At 40.5% G+C, this 24,274-nt stretch overlaps 4 protein-coding genes across 13 annotated transcripts in view; 3 read left to right on the forward strand and 1 right to left on the reverse strand.

The window, feature by feature from the left end:
* The window catches only part of nav1a (neuron navigator 1a), an 83,036-nt gene extending 81,494 nt beyond the window's left edge, over nucleotides 1-1,542 (reverse strand). For 4 of the 7 annotated variants that reach the window (XM_069526032.1, XM_069526031.1, XM_069526030.1 and 1 more), the window contains exons 1-2: nucleotides 1,390-1,541; nucleotides 1,051-1,167 (exon numbers count right to left, since the gene is read on the reverse strand). The gene's annotated coding sequence lies outside the window, so the exon portion shown is untranslated. Of the gene's footprint in view, nucleotides 1-1,050; nucleotides 1,168-1,389 lie in introns of all 7 variants that reach the window. The other 3 variants (XM_069526027.1, XM_069526024.1, XM_069526025.1) reach the window with 2 other exon arrangements.
* Nucleotides 1,543-3,165: 1,623 nt separating this feature from the next.
* On the forward strand, nucleotides 3,166-7,810 carry LOC109635129 (G2/M phase-specific E3 ubiquitin-protein ligase-like). The gene is made up of 8 exons (XM_069526042.1): nucleotides 3,166-3,236; nucleotides 4,285-4,376; nucleotides 4,464-4,550; nucleotides 5,602-5,855; nucleotides 5,965-6,087; nucleotides 6,563-6,703; nucleotides 7,254-7,389; nucleotides 7,498-7,810. The coding sequence occupies exons 3-8, from the start codon at nucleotides 4,499-4,501 to the stop codon at nucleotides 7,713-7,715; spliced, it is 924 nt and encodes a 307-aa protein (XP_069382143.1). The 5' UTR covers nucleotides 3,166-3,236; nucleotides 4,285-4,376; nucleotides 4,464-4,498; the 3' UTR covers nucleotides 7,716-7,810.
* A 1,121-nt stretch (nucleotides 7,811-8,931) lies between these two features.
* On the forward strand, nucleotides 8,932-17,317 carry LOC109635130 (cysteine and glycine-rich protein 2-like). 4 transcript variants are annotated; one of them, XM_069526040.1, is made up of 7 exons: nucleotides 9,712-9,892; nucleotides 11,246-11,316; nucleotides 11,812-11,944; nucleotides 12,249-12,420; nucleotides 12,505-12,634; nucleotides 12,707-12,806; nucleotides 16,901-17,317. In XM_069526040.1, exons 3-7 carry the CDS (start codon nucleotides 11,836-11,838, stop codon nucleotides 16,975-16,977), a joined length of 588 nt encoding a protein of 195 aa, XP_069382141.1. In that variant the 5' UTR covers nucleotides 9,712-9,892; nucleotides 11,246-11,316; nucleotides 11,812-11,835; the 3' UTR covers nucleotides 16,978-17,317. The 4 variants fall into 4 exon arrangements, with proteins under 4 accessions (XP_019951629.1, XP_069382141.1, XP_069382140.1 ...); XM_069526041.1 differs by having other exon boundaries at nucleotides 9,724-9,892; nucleotides 12,710-12,806; XM_020096070.2 differs by lacking the exon at nucleotides 11,246-11,316 and having other exon boundaries at nucleotides 8,932-9,892; nucleotides 12,710-12,806.
* A 1,007-nt stretch (nucleotides 17,318-18,324) lies between these two features.
* phlda3 (pleckstrin homology-like domain, family A, member 3) lies at nucleotides 18,325-20,821 on the forward strand. The gene is made up of 2 exons (XM_020096071.2): nucleotides 18,325-19,200; nucleotides 20,193-20,821. Exon 1 carries the CDS (start codon nucleotides 18,789-18,791, stop codon nucleotides 19,197-19,199), a length of 411 nt encoding a protein of 136 aa, XP_019951630.1. The 5' UTR covers nucleotides 18,325-18,788; the 3' UTR covers nucleotide 19,200; nucleotides 20,193-20,821.
* Nucleotides 20,822-24,274: the final 3,453 nt, after the last annotated feature.

A 24,274-nucleotide genomic window follows, 5' to 3' on the forward strand; every position in this document is an offset into this window, starting at 1 on the left:
AGGCTAAGGGGCTAGGGAATGCATTATGGCAATGAGTGTCCTCACAACTATAGAGAGATGTACATGTGTGTGTGAACTTGTGCTTGGCTGCATGTTTAGTTTGAGTAATACATGGTAATTAAGAAGATGCAGCCACAAATGTGAAAAGCCCAAACCCACCATCAGCTTTCAAGGTCTAATTGGTGGTCAGAGAAAGCAGGATGAAATAAAAAAAAGATATGCTGATGATAGATAAACTGACGACAAATGAAGACGTGCCTAAACACTGTGCCTGCGGGAAGAAGCACCATGAAGGAGGAGCAGCTCATCCATCACTCCTCTAATTTGTCCCGCACCTCTAATGGAAAGGGAAGAGGTGGAGCGAGGGAGGGAAATAAAGGAGAAATCATCTTGTGCAAAATAAACCCACCGCTGACATCTTTTACCAGCTGATATATGGGGTAACACTATACAGCCCACATCTGACCTTGAACCCAGCTCCTACAGATTACCTGTCTGTCTTCACATACCACAGACAGTAAAAATATCTCATTGGTTCACGTGTGCGAATAGAGGAAACTGTTTGAGTGAAACAGCATGAGACTCAGTGCAGGGACTGAAAGAAAGAGAAAACAAAAGCTAATCAAGTTATTCATTTTAACTATCATTTGACTTTTACAAAGAAGATATTACTATTTTGTATTTGTGTGCCCCTGTATTTGTGTATTCGTCCCAGAATACATGTATCCTTATTTTAAGATGTCTGTGTTATGCATAAAAAACCTAACAAAAAGAATAAAAAAAACTAAACTTAACAACCTCTTGTTTTTCTCTGAATCTTCTTCTTTCTCCATTTCCCTGTCAGGTTTCTCTTCTCATATTTCAGCTGAGCTTGCTTACAGTTTGACACACTGACATCAGGGACAGTGGCTGCTGAATATTTAATGAAGACAACAGTGCATAAACCACAATAATATGTCTGTTTTATCCCATGATTAAGACATACAATCAGCACCTTTAATTCTTGTTTATAAGGTTATTACTGACAATCAGGACGTGTGTTTCTCTTACTGTGAGTGTCAGAGGCTCCTCGCAGATTTGATCTTGTGGTTAAGTGCAGCCTCAGAGCTCTCTGGCTGATCACGTATTGATCAGGCCTCGACTGGCCGCGCTAGCACTTGACTTTGTCTGCATGAGAGAATCATAAATAATGGAAAGAATGTCCAGTTAAATGTAAATAAATACATCAGCTGATCAGCCAGCCATGATGAATTGATAAATGCTATTAGTACACAGTACATTACCCAGAGAGCATAAGACTTCCCCCCACATATAAAGGACACATGGTGTACGCCCCCACTCTCTTCCCCCCCACTTACACGAACAAACAGTACAATTGCCCATACTCACTTTATTAATATTCCCAAATACTCACACCGATGCCACAGTCTCGCTCCAGTTATTCCAGCTCCCAGTAGTTTTGGATTTAAATGTGTGATACCAAAGCAGGACTAACAATCCGAAGTCAAATACGAACACAAAAACACACTGAGATGATCTGTTGCTTTGACTCAGTGGCTCAATGAAACGGGAAGTGACTCGTAACAGATGGATTATGGGTAGGAGCGTGCAAGCGGCTGCAGCGTGTGTGTTGTGTGGGGAGGGGGTTGATGTCATAACTAATCTTCTGATGTCCCCCTAAGGCCTGTCCACCCCCATGAGACACAGACCCTGACGAGCGCTGTTGTGACAATGGGACACTTGTGTTACAGTCATCCCATGGGGCATCTGGGGCAGGGGTGAAGGGGGCAGAGGGAGGGGTACATGTTGCCCGTCTGGAACACGGGACCTCAGATGTGTAGCGTTGTTGCGATGGGAAAACAAACACACAAACACAAGAAGAAGTAGTGATTCACAAGAGGCTGATTCAGCTGAGAGGAAGTCACCAGTTCGCTGTTCGTATCCAAGTAGAAAATGCAATTTCAGAATAAATTGCCGTGGGATTTCTGGCTCCTGAACAAGCTTAAGGGAAACTAAATCGCAGGCTTGAATTTGCATGAAGACGTTCATGTGACTGGATGATGAGCAGGAAATGTGCTGATTGGTTGGTCAGCTCAGGCTTGAATTTGGTGTACAAAACTTGTAAAAATGTGTGTCCTATCAAATTTACACAGAATATTTAGCAATTTTCTTCTGCTGCAAAACTTCACAAAAGCATTTGACAAGCACACAAATCAAGGTCAATGTTGTTAATGCCCTTTGTGTGACTCCATGTATACCTCCATTATGGATAGGGATAAGAGATAAGCCCATAAAAAACAGTTGATGCAAACATGAACAGAGATGCTTGCTGAAAATAAAAGGACGCGATGAACCATTTCAAAATGGATGTTGGATCAACACATTAACTTCAACTTCATGCTAATTTTCAAGTCCATGGTTTAGGTCCTTATTGGCATTTTTACCACTGCCACCAAGGATGTTTGTTTTCACCCTTGTCTGTCTGTCTGTTTGCTGGGTGGGTGGATTGATTGTTTGTTTGTTTGTTTGTCTGAAAGCAGGATTACACAAAATCTGCTCAATTGATCCCGATGAAAGAATTATTAAAATGGATGGGCCATCACTTTCACTTGAGATTGGACATGGGAATAAATCATGGATCTTGATGAATACAATCAGGCACATGTAGAGAACTGATATCTATGAGTAAGTGCAATGTGGTGCAGCTTGATTCAATTCAAGGGCACTGTATGGCCATGATGGAGGGGTCAAATCATGGTTGAAAGATAATCAGAAACAACTGAGAATCCTGTTATTCATTTAGACAACTTCTCTCAACCTTGATCAGCTGACCTCAATTATCTCATCCTCTAAACCCACAACTTTCCCGCAAGGGAAAAATTGATATTTAATTGATATTTCAATTTAATTATAAATAATTAATAAATAAATTGTGATAGAAAAAAAAAGAAAAAAGGGGGGATACTGGAGGAATATTCTGCTACATTGACTTGAACCATACTGCCCAGCTCTAAGCAGAAGGAATGTTGACTGTCCTTTAAAAAGAATCATTAAAAAAAAAAAAAAAAATGTAACAGCCTCAGGCAAAGTGTCTAGAGCCCTGCTTTTACGATACCTGTACCGACAAGTTAAACCAGCTTAGATCACTAGGAGCTTGAATTCCAACCCAGCCCCAATAACAGCGCTGACAGCAAACACAGGGGACGTGGAGAGGAGAGCGTCACGGATCTTCACAGGTAAGCAACAGAAACTGTAGCTGCTGTTTGTTTTTCCATGTTATTCTCCTGCTCATGTATCTTTATTTATGACTGAACAGAAAAACCTAAATGTTAAGCAAGTAGTTTGTCCTCCAAAAGGAAAACTTCATTATATATTGATTATTGAATCAGGTGATGACTGCTTAACATTCAAAGCCACACCCCTTTCTTAATGTAGTCTGAATAGTGAAACTGCCTCCTACTGACATCATAAAGACGATTCTTACTATTACTCTGACAGAGACATTTTTCTGCTGAATAATCTGCAGGAAACTAAACTAGGTCTATTTATTTCTAAATATTTGAAGAGTATTCATTTCAATAAATACATTTTAAAAGTTTACAGCTTTAGGGGGAACAGTATGTATATATATTTAACAACAATGTTTAGTAACAAAATTCTTTCCTTTTCCAAAAAGTCAAAAGCAAAGTACCGTACACAGAAGAGCAGCATTGTTTGGGTGATAGTCAAATCCAAACTGTTCAGAAGTTAAGGAGCATTTCTTAGTGCTAGATGAAGGCAGCTGGACTTTGTTTGAGGTTCTTTTCACCTCTGCTCCAAAAGGCTTCTTTAATTAAGGAGTTGAAGTGACTCTTTTTTCCCTCTTGCCTAAGGGTCAAGACAAGCTGCAGTGCAGAACACCTCTTAAACAGCCCTGCATTTTGACATGTTTGTAGACTTGTTCTCTCACAGGACTGTCACATCATTCACTATCAGTCCTGTACCTTATCCATTGTTTTCTCTAAGATGGATCTGATCAATACATACAGAAATATGGAGGGAGCTGAGGACATTTCAAGAAAGACCACAGGCAGGATATGCTCCTTAAATCTAAGATCTTCTAAAATTGTCTTTTTCCATTTTTGTGTCTGGGATATTTCAAATTTTCATGTTTTGCTCTTATTTTGGTTCAGTCTCTAAATGGAGAACAGTGTCAGACCCAAAACATGCTGGGCGGCTATTTTGCCAAGAACTTCTTCACAACAACAAAGATTCAAAAGATCTATTTCTGTGTGTGGACATAAGACAAGACAAGCAGGAGCAAGACCAAGATTTGGTGGCTTTCTACAAGAGAGACAACATCCAGTGGGCATCGCCACTTCAGTGCAAACTTCAAGGTAAAGTCACTCTTGAGATAAATAAGCGTCACAGGTTAAAAGAAGCAATTTTTGCTAAAAATAGAAAATATGTGGATGTGTCCACAGGTGATGTGGCGACAGGAAGTGGAGTCAACCGTCACATGATGTCGACAGTGATCTGCAAGCTTATAGGAGGATTCCATATAAACCTAGGTAAGAAACAACAGCATGCACTCACAACAACAGCAGTAACTGACACAATAGGGAACAAATATACCAGGTTAGGGATCCCAGTCCCTGCAGTGGTTAGCACAGTCATCTAACAGCGAGACCGCTCAGGGGTCTTTATGTGAAGTTTGCATGTTCTCTCCAGGTCCGCATGGGTTTTCTCCTGCTTCCTCCTGGTTCACAGACCTGCAGGTTGGGGTTAGGTTAAAGATATATGTAACAAGTCTTCATTCAAATGTCTGAAAACAACTTGAACTATGTTACATAGTTGTGTACTTTCCATTATCCTCAATATTTGAATCCAGAGAGATCCCCAATTTCATTCAAGGTAACAGGAGGTTTCATTTAGCTTCATATAAGCTTTTATATAAGCCGACCTGATATAACTTCCGGGCCAAACAACATAAGAGGGAAAAACACACTGCTAGCCAGTTAGCTCATTGCTGTTTGCTAAGTAATGTGAATGCAACTTCACTGCATGACCTCATCTGTCAACATTACTTGTGCCACATCAGGTAGATTTTTATCAGCAATGGTGGCGAAGACAAAAACTCCCATGATCCCACTCTGCTTCGCAATGCCATCAAACTAGGTATCTTGTTATGGTTTTGATTGAGAGATGCCAAGCAGCCCAAGTTACATATTGTATGTTAAATCAAACACTCTTAATTGTTCTTACGTGTGAATGTTCTTACGTGTGAATGGTTATTTGTCTCTGTATGTTGGCGTCCTGTCCAGGAGGTGCCCTGCCTCTCGTCGAATCTTAGCTGGGATTGGCTAAAACTCCCCCTCAGCGCTTACTGGATAAGGGGTGCAGATAATGGATAGAAGGAAGAGACCAATCAATTATGGTCGACTGATTAACTCATGATTAACTGATTAGTCAAGAAAATCATTGAGAGACTAATCTGTGGTGAACTGTTACCTGCAGCACTAATCACCTTCTGTTATATTGTAGCTAATTTGCAGAATTGAAATAAACATTATTTAAAAAAATGAATCCTTTAATCATTAACCTCCTAATTCAACTTTACAGGAAATGCAGCCATCACGAAACTCTTCGAAGGTGAGCGCGATCACCTAATTCCCTCAGTTACACATGAACTGCTCGACAGAGACATGTTCACCATCGCCGGCCGGATGATCGGACATTCCTTCTTGCACGACGGCCCAAGTTTCCCAGGACTCAGCCCAACCAATATGCACACTCTCTTTGATGGTTCGCTGGAGACGACTCCTGTGATGATACGAGACTGTCCTGACCTCGACATCCGCGACGCAGTCAAAATGGTGAGAAGGGAGTTTAAATGAGGTTAACGTGTCACATTAGCAACACACCATTGCACTCAATTTGACCTCGTAATGGAATAAACACATTTCCAATTGTGTTTTATTCCAGCTTGACGGAGACACTGAATTAAAAGAACTTGACCACGTCCATCAGCTCTGCCTCTCGTGGAACCTGCCAGCACCAAATGCCACCAACAGGAAATGGCTGTCTCAGAAGATTCTCTTTCATGCTGTAAATGTCAAAAGTTATTTCTATATTTTCTCTGCTTTAGCTTCTTAACCCATGTTCATTTCCTCACACTCGTGCTGAACACCCTGAAGGCTCCATCATTTGATCAAATTATTTCACTGCCACAAGAATATTCTAAAGAGCATTTCTCTCTTATAGAGAACATAATTTCAAATTCTCTTTAGAATTGGTCAGAGCCACTTCTCTACTGACAGACATTCATAGTCATTTATACAGTACCCAGTAGTCAATGCAAAGGGCATTTGCCACTCACATATGCCAATAGTAATGAGTACTTACTCATTTATATACAGCTACTTTTTGGCATCATTAAATGAGCTACATGAGAACACATTTAATCGCTGCCTATAGAAATGGGCAGAGACCAGAGAATCAACACATCACTTCATTATCTTCCGCAGACAGGATTTGCCAGTTAATTATTTTGTGTTGTGTTACCTTTTCTCCTCTGCTGCAGGTTATTGAACAAACAAGGCTTCAAATCAATCAGTTGCGAAAAGGTTTAAAAGAGACCGGACTGTGGCCGCTTCTCACTCACAGAAGAGACGTAATCCCAATCCTGTTTCCCAGAGAATCAGAGGCACAGCTCACTCCTCAGGTACTGAAGAGCAAACTAAAACTGATCCCGTATACACAACTTTATGCAAATAGTGTTTTCTGGATTTTTGTTTTAAACAAAACTCATGCAGAGATATTGTCTCTTTTAATCCACTTATCCTATTATACATTACCCACAATGCAACATGTTGACAGTTCAGCCAAGAGATTCTGTTTTTTATTTTCAATCTCCAAGTGACATACGGATTTTAAAACGTTTCTTTTAAATTTTGTGCAGCTCACCTGACAGTCACAAAATCTGAAAATCTCCTAATACACCCACACAAAATTAAGTTAAACATTATTTTTGGCTTAAAACTTTTGCTTTGCCTAAACATCAAATTGAAGTAGTGGGTTGTGCCGGCACCCGATGTAGAGGCTACAGTCCTCGCTGCAGTGGGCCCCGGTTTGAATCCCGCATCAGACGGCCCTATACTGCATGTCATTCCCATGCTTCCTGTCTCTCTTCAGCTGTCCTGTCTATTAAAGGCATAAAAGCCCAAAAAATATACTTTAAAAAAAAGTTTTAAAAAAGTTACATGTGATTTCAGATGATCTTGGATTGCATCACATGGCCTTTGAATGTGACGGTCTTTTTCGAGGGCTTCAGAGAAGAAGAGGGTGACGACTCCGACATCATGGACGTAGATCGAGTTACTGCCTACTTGAAAACATTTATCGAAAATGGTACCTTAGGCTGTTTTAACAGTGATTTCTCGAACCTCTGAAGAACGACGTCGGTTCAGCAGATTGTTTGTTGTCTGACCAGCTTCTTTTTTTTTTTTTTGTACGCAGCGTCTCCAGTTGAGTTAAAGAGCCTCATAAAGTTCTGGATAGGGTGGGAGTTGCCCACCACAGAGATGAAGGTGGAAGTGGTGGAGGCTGCACTTCCCACCTCCTCCACGTGTTTTGAGAAGCTGAGGCTGCCGAGGCATTACACAACATACCAAACCTTTCATCAAGATCTGTGTGCGTGCATATCCACCAGTTACAGTGGTTTTGGCTGTCCCTGAATTTAAATAATGTTCTTATGAGTATGCGTGTGTGTGAATGTGTGGAAACTGTGGGTGACTGTTGAAATTTGTATATAAACTTCTTTTATTTCTCATCATTTCGTAAAAATTTTGTGGTCAGCATACCTCTTTATTTTCAATTTAAAGGTATACAAGGTCTATTTATTTATAGAGAAATTAGTTATGTTGGTTATGACTTTCTTGTTTACTTATGCATTAGAGGTGGTATTGATTAGCTACAGGGCTGCAACTATTAGTCATTATAAATTGATAATTTTTTGGTCTAAAAATTCTTAATATTTTAAAATGTTGTCGAACCAACTCAAACCCAATGGTCTTCAGTAAATGTTTTGAAACATTCTAAAAAAATGATTTTTTTCTGAAATGAATTTATTTCAATTGTATTTTATATTAATAATGCTGATATTTGATTAAAAGTCATACTTATACCAAAATTCAATATTAGTACTGGAAGTCCTTGAAAGCAAATCATACTAGAAAGACACCCATGTACCCATAATAACCACATGATGGCAGCAGATATATGTTATCACAGATGTTTCTCTGTATTCTAAAGCAGCTCCAGAGTCAATATGTATTAACGCCTTCTCATACATTAAGCAAATGCAAGTGGCTCTTAAAGTTCATTTAAAGTCAACAGGCTGGAATTACTTTGACACTGTATCCTCTTTACTGAAGAGAGCTGATTCCACACACCAATTCCATAGTAAGTAAGAGTAGGAGGCTTTATTTGTCATTGTACAGGATACAATGAAATTGACTCCCAGCAATCAGCAATAAAATTGTAGGCATATAAATTAGAGAACGAAAAAGCAAAACAAAGATATACATATGTGCATATATTGTGTACATATGTACACATGGAGTATGATGGAAACACAGAAAAAAAAACAGATAAACTGCTGAATGGCTGGGAGTTCCGAGCCGCTGTCTCTGTGCGTGCCGCCATTGAATGTAGCTTTTTCTATGGAAATCTGTTGAGTAGTTGTAACAAAACACTGCAAACTAGCAAACAAACAGTGATGAAAACATAACCTCATAGGCAGAGGTAATAATCTGATGATCATTAAAGATCAAGATAAATACTTTGTACAACATTTATCTGATCTGCAGTATATTACTAATCTAGTCCCTCACAGTTCCCTAGTAACAGTCCTTATACCAGGTTTGGATGTGGCACGATGCAGGTATTAATCATCACCAGGTAATTTCAGGTTTGACAGGTTGCTTCAAAACAAAGTCACCCAACTGTTGCTTTTCAAACCTAATATTAACTTCTGTCGTGACAGATCCAAGAATGCATTTTAGCTGTGTCTCCTGTGACTTGTGAGCGGATCAAATTTACATAAATATCATTTCTGTTCACAAACACAAACTAATGCTGTTTTTAACCAGTCTGACTATAGAGAAATGAAAAGAGTACAAGCACTTTCAGTCCATTATGAACCTGTAGCAGGTCAGAGGACATCAGCTGAGAAGGTCTTTCATATGAGAAGCGTCCAAGAAAACCTACTAATCTGCTGCGATTGATCAGATCGCTAATGTGTGCTCAGTCCATCTTGGGTGCGTTCACACCTGTGCACAGAGCCATCCACGTGTTCAGATCACTCAGGATGGATGTTAATACCAGGTCTTGAACAGAGTCTATAGAATTACATCATAGTGTAAATCTTTCTTGCATCTCTAACATCAGCTCTTATGCATACTTCCATGTTAAATTCAGTCTGCTACCAAGGAGAAAAGGTTACTGTGTACATATGGCTGTGTTATTTTATATTTTTCTTTATATGATTTGTCTTATTCACTTTTTCTAGCTCCAAGTCTTAGTAGGTCTAAGGTATTAATTGAGTGCAAGTTTCACACGCACTCTCAAACGCACACACACCCAAAAAACACCCACTATTTTGTAGAGCAACAAGAACAGAAGCTCCACCCTTTCAAAACGTCTCGAACAACAAGGAAAGGTACACAGCACAGTCTTTTTGAATAACAAGGACAAAGTCATACTATTGGACACCTTCACTCTTACCGACTACAGTGCAACTCCTCCCCCAACTTCTGACAAGCTGTTTCCTGAACACACCCTGGTGCTGCGTTAACACTGCTCGGCTCACGGAATCGAACCTGTCCATCATCACTGAGTGACAGAGCAGCACGTAAGTCATGTCAATTATTATTTCCTGTTTTTCGTTTGCTTTTCTAACCTTTCTGGCGATGCATGATGTGAAAAACATTTATCTATGGTGCAAGTCAGGCCAGTGGATACATCTTTGTTTGAAGAACTATGATGTGTCCTGTTTAAAGAGGTATCACACTAATTTTGCAAAAGCTAATACAATACATTAAGATCTTTATGCTCTCTGGTTTAGGCGACAAAGTGTAGAAACTGAAAAAGATCATTCAAATGTTGCATAAACTTCATGAGCAGACTTTTCAGATTTATACTAAGGTTGTACTCCTTACCTTCCCTGTTTTATTTGAGCATTCCTGCACAAGTTGTCTGTATCTCCACATGCCTAAACTTGCAGAGCCACCATGAACATGGTCCAGAACACATCCTCAAGAATAGAGATATGATTATGTGAAAAGCCAATCGTAAACCTCCTCTTTCTCAAAAACTTTTTAGATCAGTCCGTTAAGTGAGCACACTGCTCTCTACATACCATCTTTATATGCATTTGCCTATGTGGTCATGTCAGTGAGAGTGAGATGACGGGTTATCAGTTTTTTCCTGAGATTAAACGTTATATTCATGTTAAACAAGCTTCTACCTTCTTCATCTGCACCTCATTCGAATGTCTTGCCTCCAACATTGTTGTAAAATAACAAAAACTTTAAATCATGACTCGATTACCACCTTAAAGTTCAATCCAGACATTCAGCGTTTATCCTCAGCAATCAGTCTGGTTTTTAGGACTGTAGAATACACAAGCTGTCAGTCTGTAGATTCAGTATTTTGAAAATGCCCATCGGCGTCTGTTGATAGGAATTATCTCTGGCCTGGCGCAAAATAAGTCAATACATGATACAATAGATGGCTCTTTTTGTACAGTTTCACACCTATGTTTATAATGAATGAATCACCTGGGATTAAATTCACCCACCATTCCAGGAAAATAATCTGGAGGATTCTGCATTTCTGGTTGCCTCTGTCTGGCCTTTGAATAACACCCAGAAACAGTCAGAGACAAAGGCACAGTGCAGCAGCAGCATCAGCCAGACACAAACCGCTCCACTCGTGACTTCACCCTGAGCTCATATCAAAGCATGAGCTCATATTCACATCAAGCAGCAGTCTGGTGGCAGCAGCAGAGAGGTTTTGTGTTAGATTTCCGGTTGTTTTATTTACTTTAGAAGTCAGACAGGCGATTTGGTTGAGTCACTGATCGAATTGTATGCTCCAACTCGCAAGAAGAAAATCATAAAAAACAGGAACTGTCCAAGAGAGTTAGGAAATGGCCTTAACACTTTATCTGAATTGAAAGCTCAGCTCCGCCTTCTGACCACAGAAAAAGCTGAACCAGGTAGAGCTGCAGCTGTTGTTTCCTGCTGAGTAAACCAAGAGACCCAGTCTGTAAAGGTGAATGTACAAATACTTTGAAATGGTAAATGGGCTGCATTTATATTGCACTTTTCTAGTCTTGTTGACCACTCAAAGTGCTTTTTTAGCATCATTTTAGCTGCAGCCTCTTTTTCGATTTTCACTTTTGTCACCATCTAAATCAGATCGGTTCTACTTGTTGAACATAGATGAAATAGCTAAACAGTCCCCTTATGAAGATTACTAGACTTTTCACTCATAAACCTCAGAGAAAGTTTTGAAAAATATTCTACTGCACAATGTTAAAGTGAAAAAAATCAATACTGAATCTGCCCCAAAATTTAAGACTTTTTTCATAATCCTGCTAAAAAAAATAATAATCAAATGCTGATGAAAACATAACCACCCTGGTGTAATAACTCTTCTTAGTTCAGGTGCTCATCTACATAAACAGCCTCTGAACAAAATACTGAATTGAAATGTTTTCCATACATCTGACTTATCATTGTGTGTGCTTCTGTATTTATGTTGCAGACATTACTCATTACATTACTTAAGATGTCATACGGAGGAGGGGACAAGTGCGACCGCTGTAAAAGGACGGTTTACTTCGCAGAGGAGGTGCGCAGTGAAGGGGGGAGATTCCACAAGTCCTGCTTCGTATGCTGTGAGAAAACTCTTTGATGCTTGCTGTGATTGTCAATGTGGAAACTATCAAACTTCATATATTCTTAGAGGAACATGTATACATGAGTGTAGAACGCAATATAATAGAATTTGACTCTCACATGCTATACTACTTAAAATCACAAATGTGCTCAAAAACATCTGCAGAAATATGCTAATTCAAAATATATGGATGTGTAACAATGTGTAACGATGTCTGTCTGTCTGTCTGTCTCTGTGTGTGTGTGTGTGTGTGTGTGTGTGTGTGTGTGTGTGTGTGTGTGTGTGTGTGTGTGTGTGTGTAGGCAGTTGTCGTAAATGCTTGGACAGCACAACTGTTGCTTCTCATGATGATGAAATCTACTGCAAGTCGTGCCATGGCAGGAAGTTTGGGCCAAAAGGCTACGGTTATGGTGGGGGGTCAGGGGTCCTCAGCATGGATGGGGGAGCGTTTGCGTTAAGTGTAACTCAGGAAGAGTGAGTAGCACACGCGCACACACACACAGTAACTCTGTATTATTAAGGGTGGTCACCCACATTTTTGATTTCATTCTCCATCAGACCAGCTCCTCCTCGCTCTACCAACAACCCAAACCCATCCAAGCCGGCTCCGAGGTTTGGAGGGGCAGACAAGTGCGCTCGCTGCGGCAAGTCCGTCTATGCCAATGAGAAAGTGATTGCAGCTGGGAGTGTAAGAAGCAACACATACACATGCACACACGCAAAAACTTGCCCCTTTTGAAATAGATGTTCTATTTATTAACAGTCGTGGCATAAGCTTGGCTGTTTCAGCTGCGCCTTGTGTGGAAAGAGCCTCGAGTCGACCACGTTAACTGACAAGGATGGAGAAATCTACTGCAAAGGTAAAACATCACCGTCTTCACCTCACAAACAAGACTTGGTATTGTCACAGAGACAGTGTCTGGTGCTGAAAAAGCACCAGACTGTTTAATTCACATCCGACTGTTTAATGTCTGGCTGCCACAACCAACACAAGAGCAAAGTCTGCAACTGTGGTTCCATACAAATCTTCTAAACTGTAATAAAATATGTCTTCCAAAACAAGTAGCTGAAATGCACTGTTGATATATAAATATAACACTGTAGATGAAGAGGCAACGAAAGGGAATTTTTTGAGCCCAAAGGATAAGGGCTGCTAGGGACTGATGTGGATATGAGGGAGTAAAAAATATTCTATAGTGATATATAGAGAGATAGAGAGAGACAGATAGAAAAAGAGAAAGATTGATTTCTATATAAGGTGTTATTATCAAACCCTTATGAGATGGCACTCCAGTCAAGGATAACTAAATACAGGTCCACAGTTTTTTACAATCCTTCCTCAAAGTTTTCATGAAGATTCTTTTTGAATACTTACCATTTTATAGTGTTTTTCACCCTTCTGCAAATGTACCGGTGAATGAATGAGATTTTATACCAGGCCTACTTTGGTGAACAGTTTCACCTTGATACATAAATTAAGGACATCACATTGCTGGTTAGACAATAAATCCTTTCGCAGCAGGCTTTTAGACTAAGAGCAAGACAGGGATAACCCTAATGATGATTACTAGGAATATTTCAAGGAGCCATTTGTCATCTTTTAAGCTTGTCTGGTCTAAAGAGGATTTCCGTTATTGGCGTCACCAACATGTTGCACTCTTTTAGCTTCTGCCTAACAACAGAGCTGAAGTTGGAAATGAGAAAAAGGTTTTCACGCCCCTTGGTTTTTTAAGCGTGATACGCAAACATCAAACATTTCATTGCTTGTCGGCGCCATTACCTCTTGGAAGAATGGTTTATCACTGAAGCTCAATGCATCCTGGGATAGGTTGATAGGTTTGGATCAGTCAAAGAAAATAATCAGTTGCATTCAGAATTAGTATCGGCAGCTCTAAAGACATGTTGTATGTGATGGTGACTTGTATCTCATGAGGGCCTTTTTTATTCTTTCTATGTCGTTTTATAAGCAGTATTTTATTGTTACACCAGGTTTTTAATGCTCTCAGCTTGATTGTTCTCTCCCTTGTACGTCGCTTTGGACAAAAGCGTCTGCTAAATGACTAAATGTAAATGTAAATGTAAAATGTAAATGGCTTCGGCAGTATAGAGTTTAAAAGTGTACAGCCAGAGAGCACTTCATTATGAACACGAGCACAACAATCATGGAGCAGAAGTGCTGTGTATAAAATCATGTGGATGAAGGTCAGGAGCTTCAGATCATGTTGACATCAAACATGAGTTAAGTGTGATGTCAGTGATTTCGACTGTGGCCTGACTGTTGGTGTCAAACAGGCTGTGCTTCTGCAATTTAGACACACATACACACACACACATACACACAGACACACGTACACACACACACGTACACACACATCATCTTGCAGTAGGTTTTGTTTCAACCTCACACATCCATGCTTTGTACTGACCCTTCATTTCAGTCACTTCTACTCACCGGTCCAGTCTTGTGATTGTGCAAGTTGCAGTTGTAACATTCTTCTTCCTCTTCCTCTTTGTCTTTATACGGCAGTAGCAGATTAAATCAGTGCATGACCACCACCCTTTGGTCTAGAATGATTACTCTAATGGCTTTCAGATTAGTATTTCATTAATAAAAAATGTCCTATTGTCATCTTTGTAAGAACTGACTCCTCCCTCCTTTTCCTATACCCCATGTCTCAGTTCTCCAAACAATGGAGTCATAGAAAACTTTACATACACACTATACATAACATACAATGCCTGTTGTCTTCCTTCCCTCTGCAACTGTTTGTCAAGTTTTCTCCTCGCTTCACATTCTTTGTAGGCAACACTGTGCTCAACCACAATTTGAACATTTGCTCCCGGACCACACTTGCCTTATTCATGCTCACCTCCACATCTCCCACATGTCTGCTTCCCATTGCAATAAGCTGCAATGAGACCATATTTCTGACATTAATAACATCTCCCAGGCGGGGGAACGTTTAATCTCACTCATTTATCTTATTGACATCGACTTGGGAAGAGTCTCATCTTTGAACTCAAGCATCACAGACAAACTATCCTGTCTCCAGTTTTTTAATGTCTCTGCTTTGATATCTTCCCTCCTCTGACATTATCCTTAAACTTTTACAAGTCCTCATCAATAGTAACTCCATATATCACTCCCTGTATGGTGGGTCTATTCTCCAATTATTTCCCTGTGCTGACTTCCTTCTTAGCCCTTTAGCTTTAGACCCTTATCTCTCTGCTCCCCACTTTCACATGTAATCAGAAGACGCCCACACTAAGAACCTCTGCCTTCAATCTGTCCGCTGTTACCCTGTACATGACGGGATACCTTAATTCTTATCTTCAAACCATCTTCGTCCATTTCCATTGCTGTCACCGGGACCACTATCTTGACTCAGAACTCTTTTCCCTTTTGCTTTCCTATTACAACGTGATTTCATCTCAGTCCAATCTTCCATACTTCCCTCACTGCAGAACCCCCCCACACCCTGACATCTGCAGATCATTCACAGACCCTCTTTGGGCTTTTTAGTATCTTTACAACTCACGACTCTTTCAAGACTTTACACTCGACTCCTGCAGTCAAACTCCGGCGGCCATGTTGTGGAGGATCGTTGACAGCCAATCAGCTGCAGCCCTGCAGGTGCGTAAAGTGGAAACGTCACCTGCGCACAGAAGCGTCACCGCGTGGCAACCCCACCCCACCCCACAGTACTTTCATATCAATCCGCCAAGGTGAGATGGCACTTGTTTGGTTGGTTTACGCCCCAAAACACAACCATGACATTTAAAGTGACAAAATTCAAGAAGTTGGAAAGCTTTTTTTTTTTCGCTCGTTGAATTAGTAAACGTAGATTTGGATGTGTGCCATTCACTGCAGATCATGATCTTAGGTGAATAAAATAGATCCCCTTAAGTCTAGCAATCAAAAACTAAGAACACAAGTGTGGGGCCAGTTTAGAGAGAAGGAGAAGATGAGTTTAAGTATTTACCATCTCTAAAACCAGATTGAAAAGAAAGTTTTTATTCACAGAAGCCTTTCACTTAACCATTTTACAATATATTTTCTTATTTTACACATTTCTATCTACTGTATTTGTATCCATAATATTATTCAGATTTGTCTTTTCATTTCTGTACATATTTGTATCCCTCTCACTTTTTTCACACTTTATGATCTCTATTAGTTTGCTTGTTAATTGTTTTGATCCCTGCTTTCTGATTTAAATTGATTTCTTTAAATTCTGTCTCAGGGTTGTTTTTCTTATGTCCTGGTACAGAAGCTTGAATCCACATCTGTGTATGAAATGTGCTTTATCAGTAAAACTAGTCAGACCTGGACTAGTAGAGCTGAACCTGGAGCATGGATAAGCTAAGCAGCTGCCAGAGGGCCTGGTAGCCACCAGGGGTCTCTCTTTAGCTTTGTTGATATTAGTCAGTTAAACTATATAAAGCTCCACCAATCAATATTTACATATTGACAATGGATCAAATGAGTCAATCCTCCTGCACACAAACAAGGATGCAAATGCACAGACCATATGTGTGGGTTGTGTTTTCCTGTGGTCACATCTTTGCCTCAGTTTGTTCGAATTTGCATCAACTTGTGACTTTGTATCTAACTGCACACAAAATTAGATTTTTCGTCTTCATCACATGTTAACACTCAGTCAGTGATTAGTGATTGTTGTTGTATGTATTTAGATTGGGGGGTGTCCTGCTTTCAGATATGTCCTTTGGGGCCCTTTTCTTTTCTTTACTTTACTTTGATTTTAATCAAAGTGCGTCAGTATTTAATCTAGACCTGGTGTTGTTGTTGTTGTGTTTCCAGCAAACCAAAACTAATTTCATCATAATATGCTGAAAAATTTGCAAGACAATAACTGATTTTTATAAAGATATTAAAGCGTAAAGTCTTTAGTTTTTTATTCTTATTATTTCATGATACCTCTATGTCCTCCAGGGTGCTATGGCAAAGAATTTGGTCCCAAGGGATATGGGTACGGAGCAGGCGCCGGGGCATTGACGCTCACTAAGTAGAGGCCACTGGGATCTCCTCCAGCCTGACTGATTTCCAGAGAACTATACTACTGCCTTCTTCCTGCAGGGAGCAGACTACTGCCAGTCTACATGCACCTGACTAACACATGATTTATTTAAAGGCTGCATTATAAACCTACAGAAGAAAATGTAACACCACTGGAGTCACATTTAAAGATAATGATCATTTGTGCTGTTGACACCACATTTAATTCTGAGTTTCATATCTGTTGAAATTGAATTGGTGATTTGTACTTTCTGCAAGTGAATGGTATCTTCTTATTGTGGGACTGTTTTCCTCTCTGCAAATTAAATTTCTTTCACAGACAATTTATAAAAATTATGAAATGTGTTCCTGTGTGTATGTGAGGAGCAGTGGGGTAAATTACTTTGGCAGGTGAGGGTTGTGTGATGAAGTTTGAAGAAATGGCACATGCTCATTGTTTCCATGCCTCACATCACTGTGACACATCACATCATAGGTGCGTCCAGTACCTTGCAGTTTCACTCCACCCACTGAGCTCATCTTCCACATTAGAGCAGATGTGAATTGTGATGTGTGAGGATGCTATTCTTCACATTCAAGGGTGACTTCAAAGAGACTTTAAATGCCATCATTTAGATTTCCATTCGCACAGTGTGGCAAATTCCAGAGTGTTTGGAAGTGAGTTACTAAGAAGTAACCAGTTTCTCCCCTTAATTTGACTTTAACCTTTCTTCCAATTAGTTTCAGACATGTCCACCATTATTTCAGGGTGTATAGGTCTGTATATATATATATATATATATATATAGGATTTCTGTCCTCATTGACTGAACAAATTAAATTGTTTCCACACATAACAGTAAGAACTAACTGATTAGTCATCGAGCTTCTGCCTGGCCCAACAAAAATATTTCTTCCCTGCACTTTGTTTCTCCCTCACACACTCAAACACAATAACATCTGACTTCACTATCCACTACCAGCCTCCCACTCACGTCCCAGCTCTGAGAAAGAAACAGCAGAATACAACTTGACACAAACAATCCAACCCAATTATTTATTTTAGCTCATAGATTTTAAGATCTTTTTCCAGTCAACACTGACCTTCTCAGGAACATTAGAGAGCAAAGAACTGTTTTGATGGTGCATAACTTCATTTCTGAGGCCTGTATAGGGTGAGGGGCAAGAAGGGAATTGTGGTTAGGTGGTCAAAATCAAGTCCCTATGTGAATTTTAGGATGAAGACCTGTTTTGGGATTTAGGTTAAGGTTAGTGTTAAGTAAGTAAACAAAATGTAAGGTAATGTAATGTGCTCTGAAGTGTGTGTGCGTGTGTGTGTATTTGTTCTTGTATTATATTTGTGAAGACATTTTGGCAGAAGACCTGTATTTCTGCTTTAAATTCCCACTGTCTATATAATTTATTAAATGACTCTGACACACACACACACACACACACACACACACACACTCAGACACACACACAGGGGAGTGTCAGCCCGGATCTCGCCGTGCCGTCACCGGGAGGGGGCGGTAGTGAGCTCCAGTAGAGGGGGAGAAGGTCGCCAGAGGAGCCGGGCATGTTCAAACATATCCAGGCGGACCAGCCTGCCAGGCTCCACGGTTCCCTGTCATTGGCTCGGATTGGATTATTCACACAGACTACATGAGAGCAGGCTGCTGCTGCCATTTCCACAGCCACATCCATGTTGTTCTTTCTCCCTGAGGGACACACATCACTGATCATATGAGGGATGTATGTTTAACTGATTCATCCTGACGCGCACCACTGCTGACCCTCTGAGACTTGGCTCCCCGGCGTGGCCATGTCTCTCCCGGCCAAAGTGATGAGGGACGGGCAGCTGGAGAAGCGCAGCAGCGGGCTCCTCCAGCTGTGGAAGAAGAAGCGCTGCGTGCTCACCGAGGACGGACTGCGCCTGCACAGCTGCAAGGGCGGCAGCGACGACGCTCCGGACTCGAAAGCCAAGGAGCTCCGCTTCGAGCGCATGGTCACGGTGGACTGCGTGGAGTACAAGCGCGGGCTGGTGTACTTCACCGTGGTCATGGCCACAGGGAAGGAGATCGACTTTCGGTGTCCGCAGGACGGCACGGCGTGGAACGCGGAGATCGCGCTGGCACTGGTGCGCCACAAGAACCTAGAGGCGGTGCAGACCGGCAGGAACCGACACCTGTCCACGGCTCACCTGGGCAGCACCGGGGAGGACGAGGAGCTGTGAGGTAAACACATCTATTTATGAAGACACGTTAGACTGAGACTTTACTCAATGATAGAGAACCCCAACAGTTCCACAAGGCAGTGTATCACACTCCCCCTGCTGGGATATCTCAGTACCAACTCCCTGACAGTTAAGCACATGACACACATCACTCCTCAACACCTTTTTTTCAAGTCTCAACCAAGACATCAGAACCCCAGAGTGCAGCAGTGGTAATCTGCCCACTTTGTGGTTGGAGGGGTGCTAAACGCTGAACCAAGCCAGAGCGGTGATTGGATGGAGTGAAAACATCCAGTCTCCAGGGTGGCACATGACCCAGAGAGCTCAGGTTTCAATGCTAAAGGTTATTTTCAGACGGCACTTGAGTGTTTACATGTTCGACTGTTGGGTCAAAGTCATGTCAGTGTTCCCAGTACTATGGTCATTTGCCATAAATGCACCACAGTGTTCTTAAGACGCAAACTCCCTCTAACTTGAGGACATAATTACGATGCAATGTGAGCCTCCAAAATAACATCTGCCGGCCTCTCCCTCACCAGGCAGCCAAGTATTTTTAAACAGCACACACACACACACACACACACACACACTCACACACACTCACACACACTACTAAAGGCTACATCTACGTATGTAACTGGCATGTAGATATATGATTCTGAACTGATAAGACTGCCTCATATATTTGTTTTTAGCTTTTCAATATTCGGGATGACGTCAGTGGCATCACATGACAACAGTGTTATTTGTTGAAACTGGTCAGTGAAATCTCAAATGTTCATGAACGGCGCGTGTAAGTCTGAACTATGAGCTCACCGTCCAGGAATCCACAGCGATGCTTCCTTAAGAGAGCTGCAGTAGTCAAGTGCCCAAATTAACTCGGTGGCCATGGTAACAGCGTGATATAACTCACAACAAATGCACTTTGTAGGATGTCATCAGCCCATATTTTAACAACATTAATATTTCAAAAATCTGCTTCTCTTTGTCCAGCCTTTCTGTTCTCCTGGGTGTGGACCAGTCCGAGCGGAGAAGGGTGGAAGATGCCAGATCCATCGGTGTGATTCTGTGGTGCAAGGCATGATGGGACATACATAGTGACCATCAGTGAATATGGATTTATGGAACAAGAGTTGCAGATACTCTTCTTGTATTCCAAAGAGCTTACTCACACTCAAACCAAGCATAGGAATCCGAAATACTGTCAGCATGGATGTGTTTTTTTCTGTTGCGACCCAGTTGCTTGAGGTCAATGTGGCGATCGCCGCATTAGGAAAGGAAAAAGACGGCGGTATCTGGACAGAAACCGAGGAGCCGGGACACTGTGTACACCTGTGCCTTGACGTCTCAAACATGTGTTCTATCTTTTGGCCATATTCCCGCAGTAATTTCTGCCGAAGTAGGAGCCACTTTGTTTCTTCAGTCTTACTTTCAATGGAAACACTTTGGCTTTGAAAGGTTTTGATAGAGACTAAACAGATTCTACATGTTTTTCTAAAGTTGAACATGAAGATTCTAGCTCATATTTGTTGCACATTGTATTCTATATATTTGCAAAAACCATGCACAGTATTACATGTAAAAAAACAAGAAGATAAATAAATCTTTGCAGTTATCCCAAAGAGCTGATATTTTACTTGAGTCTGTATTTTTTGTTGACTGCTTTAGTTCTATACAGCGGAGTGTATCACGTCTGTTAGAGCAAAACAGCTGCAGTTTATTTTAGTTTCAGACCATTAATTGCTAAGCTCATCTGTTTCCAGTTGTGGCGTAACCTTGCTGTTATAGCCTCTGGAAAATACACACACTCAGACACACACAGTGGACAGGACTAATGAGAAGCTCTGTGAGCCTGAGGCACATGTGCTCCAACATCCATCCTCTCATACACCTACAGGAGCTTATGTTTACACCCAGCATATAATACAGCAACGGCTGTGGATCAGCAGACACTCCTTAGTGAGGAGTAGCATATATTGTTCATTCAGGCCTGTGTGTGAGTCAAGACAAGAATATAAGAGCCAGTGTACGAGCTGTGTGCGGCTGTGGAGCTCAGTGCAGGTCAGGGATAAAGGCCCAATTGTGTTGCAACTTCTCTCATTGCTGTGGAAAACCCCTAAGCTGGCCGCACCGAGTGAGTCAGCAAGAGATCAGGAGCGCTGCAGGGAGCAGAGATACCCTGTGATGGATCAATGTACCAAACCGTGTTTATGTGTGCGTGTGTAGGTAGGTGTGAATACATGGGATACTGCATGTGAGGGAGACCTGTGGAGAAGCTTGATTGCATGCACACGCCTGTGGTTACCAGAGCTTGTGTGCCTGCACTCCTCAGTGGAATGTCCTCTCTAAACACCATAACCTCTGTCCAGGGTTTCTGGTTTTCTTAGAAGATAAACACAGACACTGACCTGCAATTTTTTCATAAAGCAAAGGCCAGTCCAGGGTTGAATGTTTGGACTTGTTTTTATACTGATGTCACTGCAAATAGGACAATTGCCTGATTAGTTTATCAGTGTTTGTAGAAAGAGAAAAAGTGGGTGCATACTTCTTTGACCAGGACTCAAGATAACTTTTCAAGGGCTTCAGCAAATTGACTTGCTGTTTCAGCGTTGCACCACTAGAGGCCCATCTCTCCCCTGTAAAGTGGAGAAGTGTGTGAGACACACCTCTCCGCGGTTTTCACATTTAAGGCTACATATAATCTATTTGCTTTAAGATTAAAGCTAAATGAGCCAATGTTTCAGTTATCCTGTGAATATAATGTTTTTATGAGTATGTGGATGTGTCTTTTTTACAACCGACAGTCTGTATACGGATGTACTTTAGCCTCCATATTTACTACATACATAATACACCTGAAATACTGAATCACTGAACGATTTCTCTTCTCTGGAAAGTTTGAATTTGTTGAACCATCATGTGTCTTTTGTTTTTTTATGTGTAACATTCACAAAACATCTTCTGTTTAAAAAGGTTAAAGACAAAAAATCTTGGCCTAAAAACTTTGACAAGTTGAAAATATATATAAGATATATAAGCAACAAAACAAGAACAGCCCTGTGTGCATATGCAGTAAAATTAAGTTAATATAATAAAGTCATAAATATTACATTATGGGAATTTGGTCATTACCTGTATTATACAACACAATCATTAATGTGCTCAGTACTTGTTGATGTATCTTTTATGGCGGTGGCCAAACTACCATATGACATCATCGCAGTTGTAAAAAGCATAATGGAAAAATAAGCTCTGACCACCTAACACCATAAAATGTCAACAGTAAAAATACCTTGAGCTTTTGATTCAAATTTCTAAATTATGTATCAGATACAAAGAAATGTAATCATTAAAATTATCCAATTACTTTTTGTAGTTGAAAATAAACCACATTAAGAAAACACTATTGTGAATAGTTTCTAATCAGTTCTTTGACCATAAAAGTTGCTATTGAATTCAAATGTTTTATTAGAACATTAACATTTTGTATTTATCTCAACTCATTGAAAATGTGGGACTGTTTATTCCCTAATCTACAAATCGCAGGTGGAAAAGCACTTGATCATAAAACACATGATAAAGAAACAAGTAACAGCAGGTTCCAAAACTGTGTTTTACATTTCTGTGGTGAAATTATCCCTTCGTTTTTGTTTGGGTTACTGACAACTGGATATTTCACTTTGTCAAGAAGGTTGGTCTGTTTGCCCAAAGTTTTCCCAGGAGCCACCCTGTAAGCATATCTTGTATTTTGATCCGCCCTTTGAGATTTAGGTGTGGGTAAACAAGAGTCTACAGTCACTCTAGCAACTAGAGAATGCCAACATCAGCCTGCTAACATGTTTAAATGATCATGTTAACATGCTGATGTTCAGTGGGTATGCTGTCTGCGAATTAGCAACACCAAGTGTTAAGTGGAATTTTGACCCGAATCTGGTCAAGTGCCCATCGAAGTTCTTTGGAATAACACTTGTGAACCAATAATGTCTCTTCAAAGTTTTGTGCCAATAATAATAACTTTTCAAAATCTAACTTACGAAGTGTTTTAAAAGGGCAGCAAAATAGTAACAGACCATAAAATCATGATTAAAGCAAAAATTAAGGGATCACAAAAATTAAGACAATATTAATTTAAAAGACATCAAATTCTTTTAAATGATTTTTTTAAAATTTAAATTCAATAAAAGAAAAATTTGGGATTTTTTTTTTACTATTGAAGTATGTTTTAACAAGGGATTTAAAAAAAAACACTGACTCAGCTGACCTGATTTCCTCAGGAAGATCGTTCCAGAGTTTTGAAGCCCTCCCAGCAAACGCTCTGTCCCCTTTACTTTTCAATCTAGGGTTTGGAACACACAAAAGACCTCTTTTGCATTCTCGTGAATGCTTGTAAAATACTGAAAGGTCTGAAATGTAGCTGGGGGAAAGGCCATGGGGAGCTTTAAAAGTAATCAGTAAAATCAATTCTAAAACATACAGGGAGCCGTTTTAAAGACAATAGAACAGAAGTGATGTGGTAATGCCTGTATATCAAGATCTACTTTAAAATCAAATGGGTTCTTCCTTGGATCATGTCACACCTCTGCACAGAAATTAAATCAGTTTGTTGGTTTTTGCGTTATCCTGCTAAATGACAAACAAACCTAACCTCCTCGGCGGAGATACTAACAAAGCATCAGCTTTTCTTTTCCTTCTCAGACATTCTTTGGTTCATCCTCTGCTTTACCTTCATCGTCCTGTGCTGTGTGTGCAGGGCCAAAGCTTTGGGCTTTACAGTGAATCTGTGAAAGACAAATGAAAGTAGCAAGATTAGAGAGGAAGAGAGATGGGGTGGACTAAGAATAGCCTCCACTAACAAAAGAGAACGAGGGAGCCAGACAATGGGTGGTGCAGTTATATAGAGGGACCCCGATCTCTGTTCATCACTGTTCTGTCCATCCTGCCTCTGCTGCTGCATCTCTCTCCTGCGTCTGACACTGGTAAGGTCCCTTCATGGTCTTAAAGCTTTTCAGGTGTCTTCTTCCTTCTGTGTATATCTTGTTTACAAGCTGGATGACAGTTTGAATAGATTTTTAGAT

The sequence above is a fragment of the Paralichthys olivaceus genome, chromosome 6 (genome assembly GCF_024713975.1).
Source record: "Paralichthys olivaceus isolate ysfri-2021 chromosome 6, ASM2471397v2, whole genome shotgun sequence".
Classification (NCBI taxonomy): domain Eukaryota; kingdom Metazoa; phylum Chordata; class Actinopteri; order Pleuronectiformes; family Paralichthyidae; genus Paralichthys; species Paralichthys olivaceus.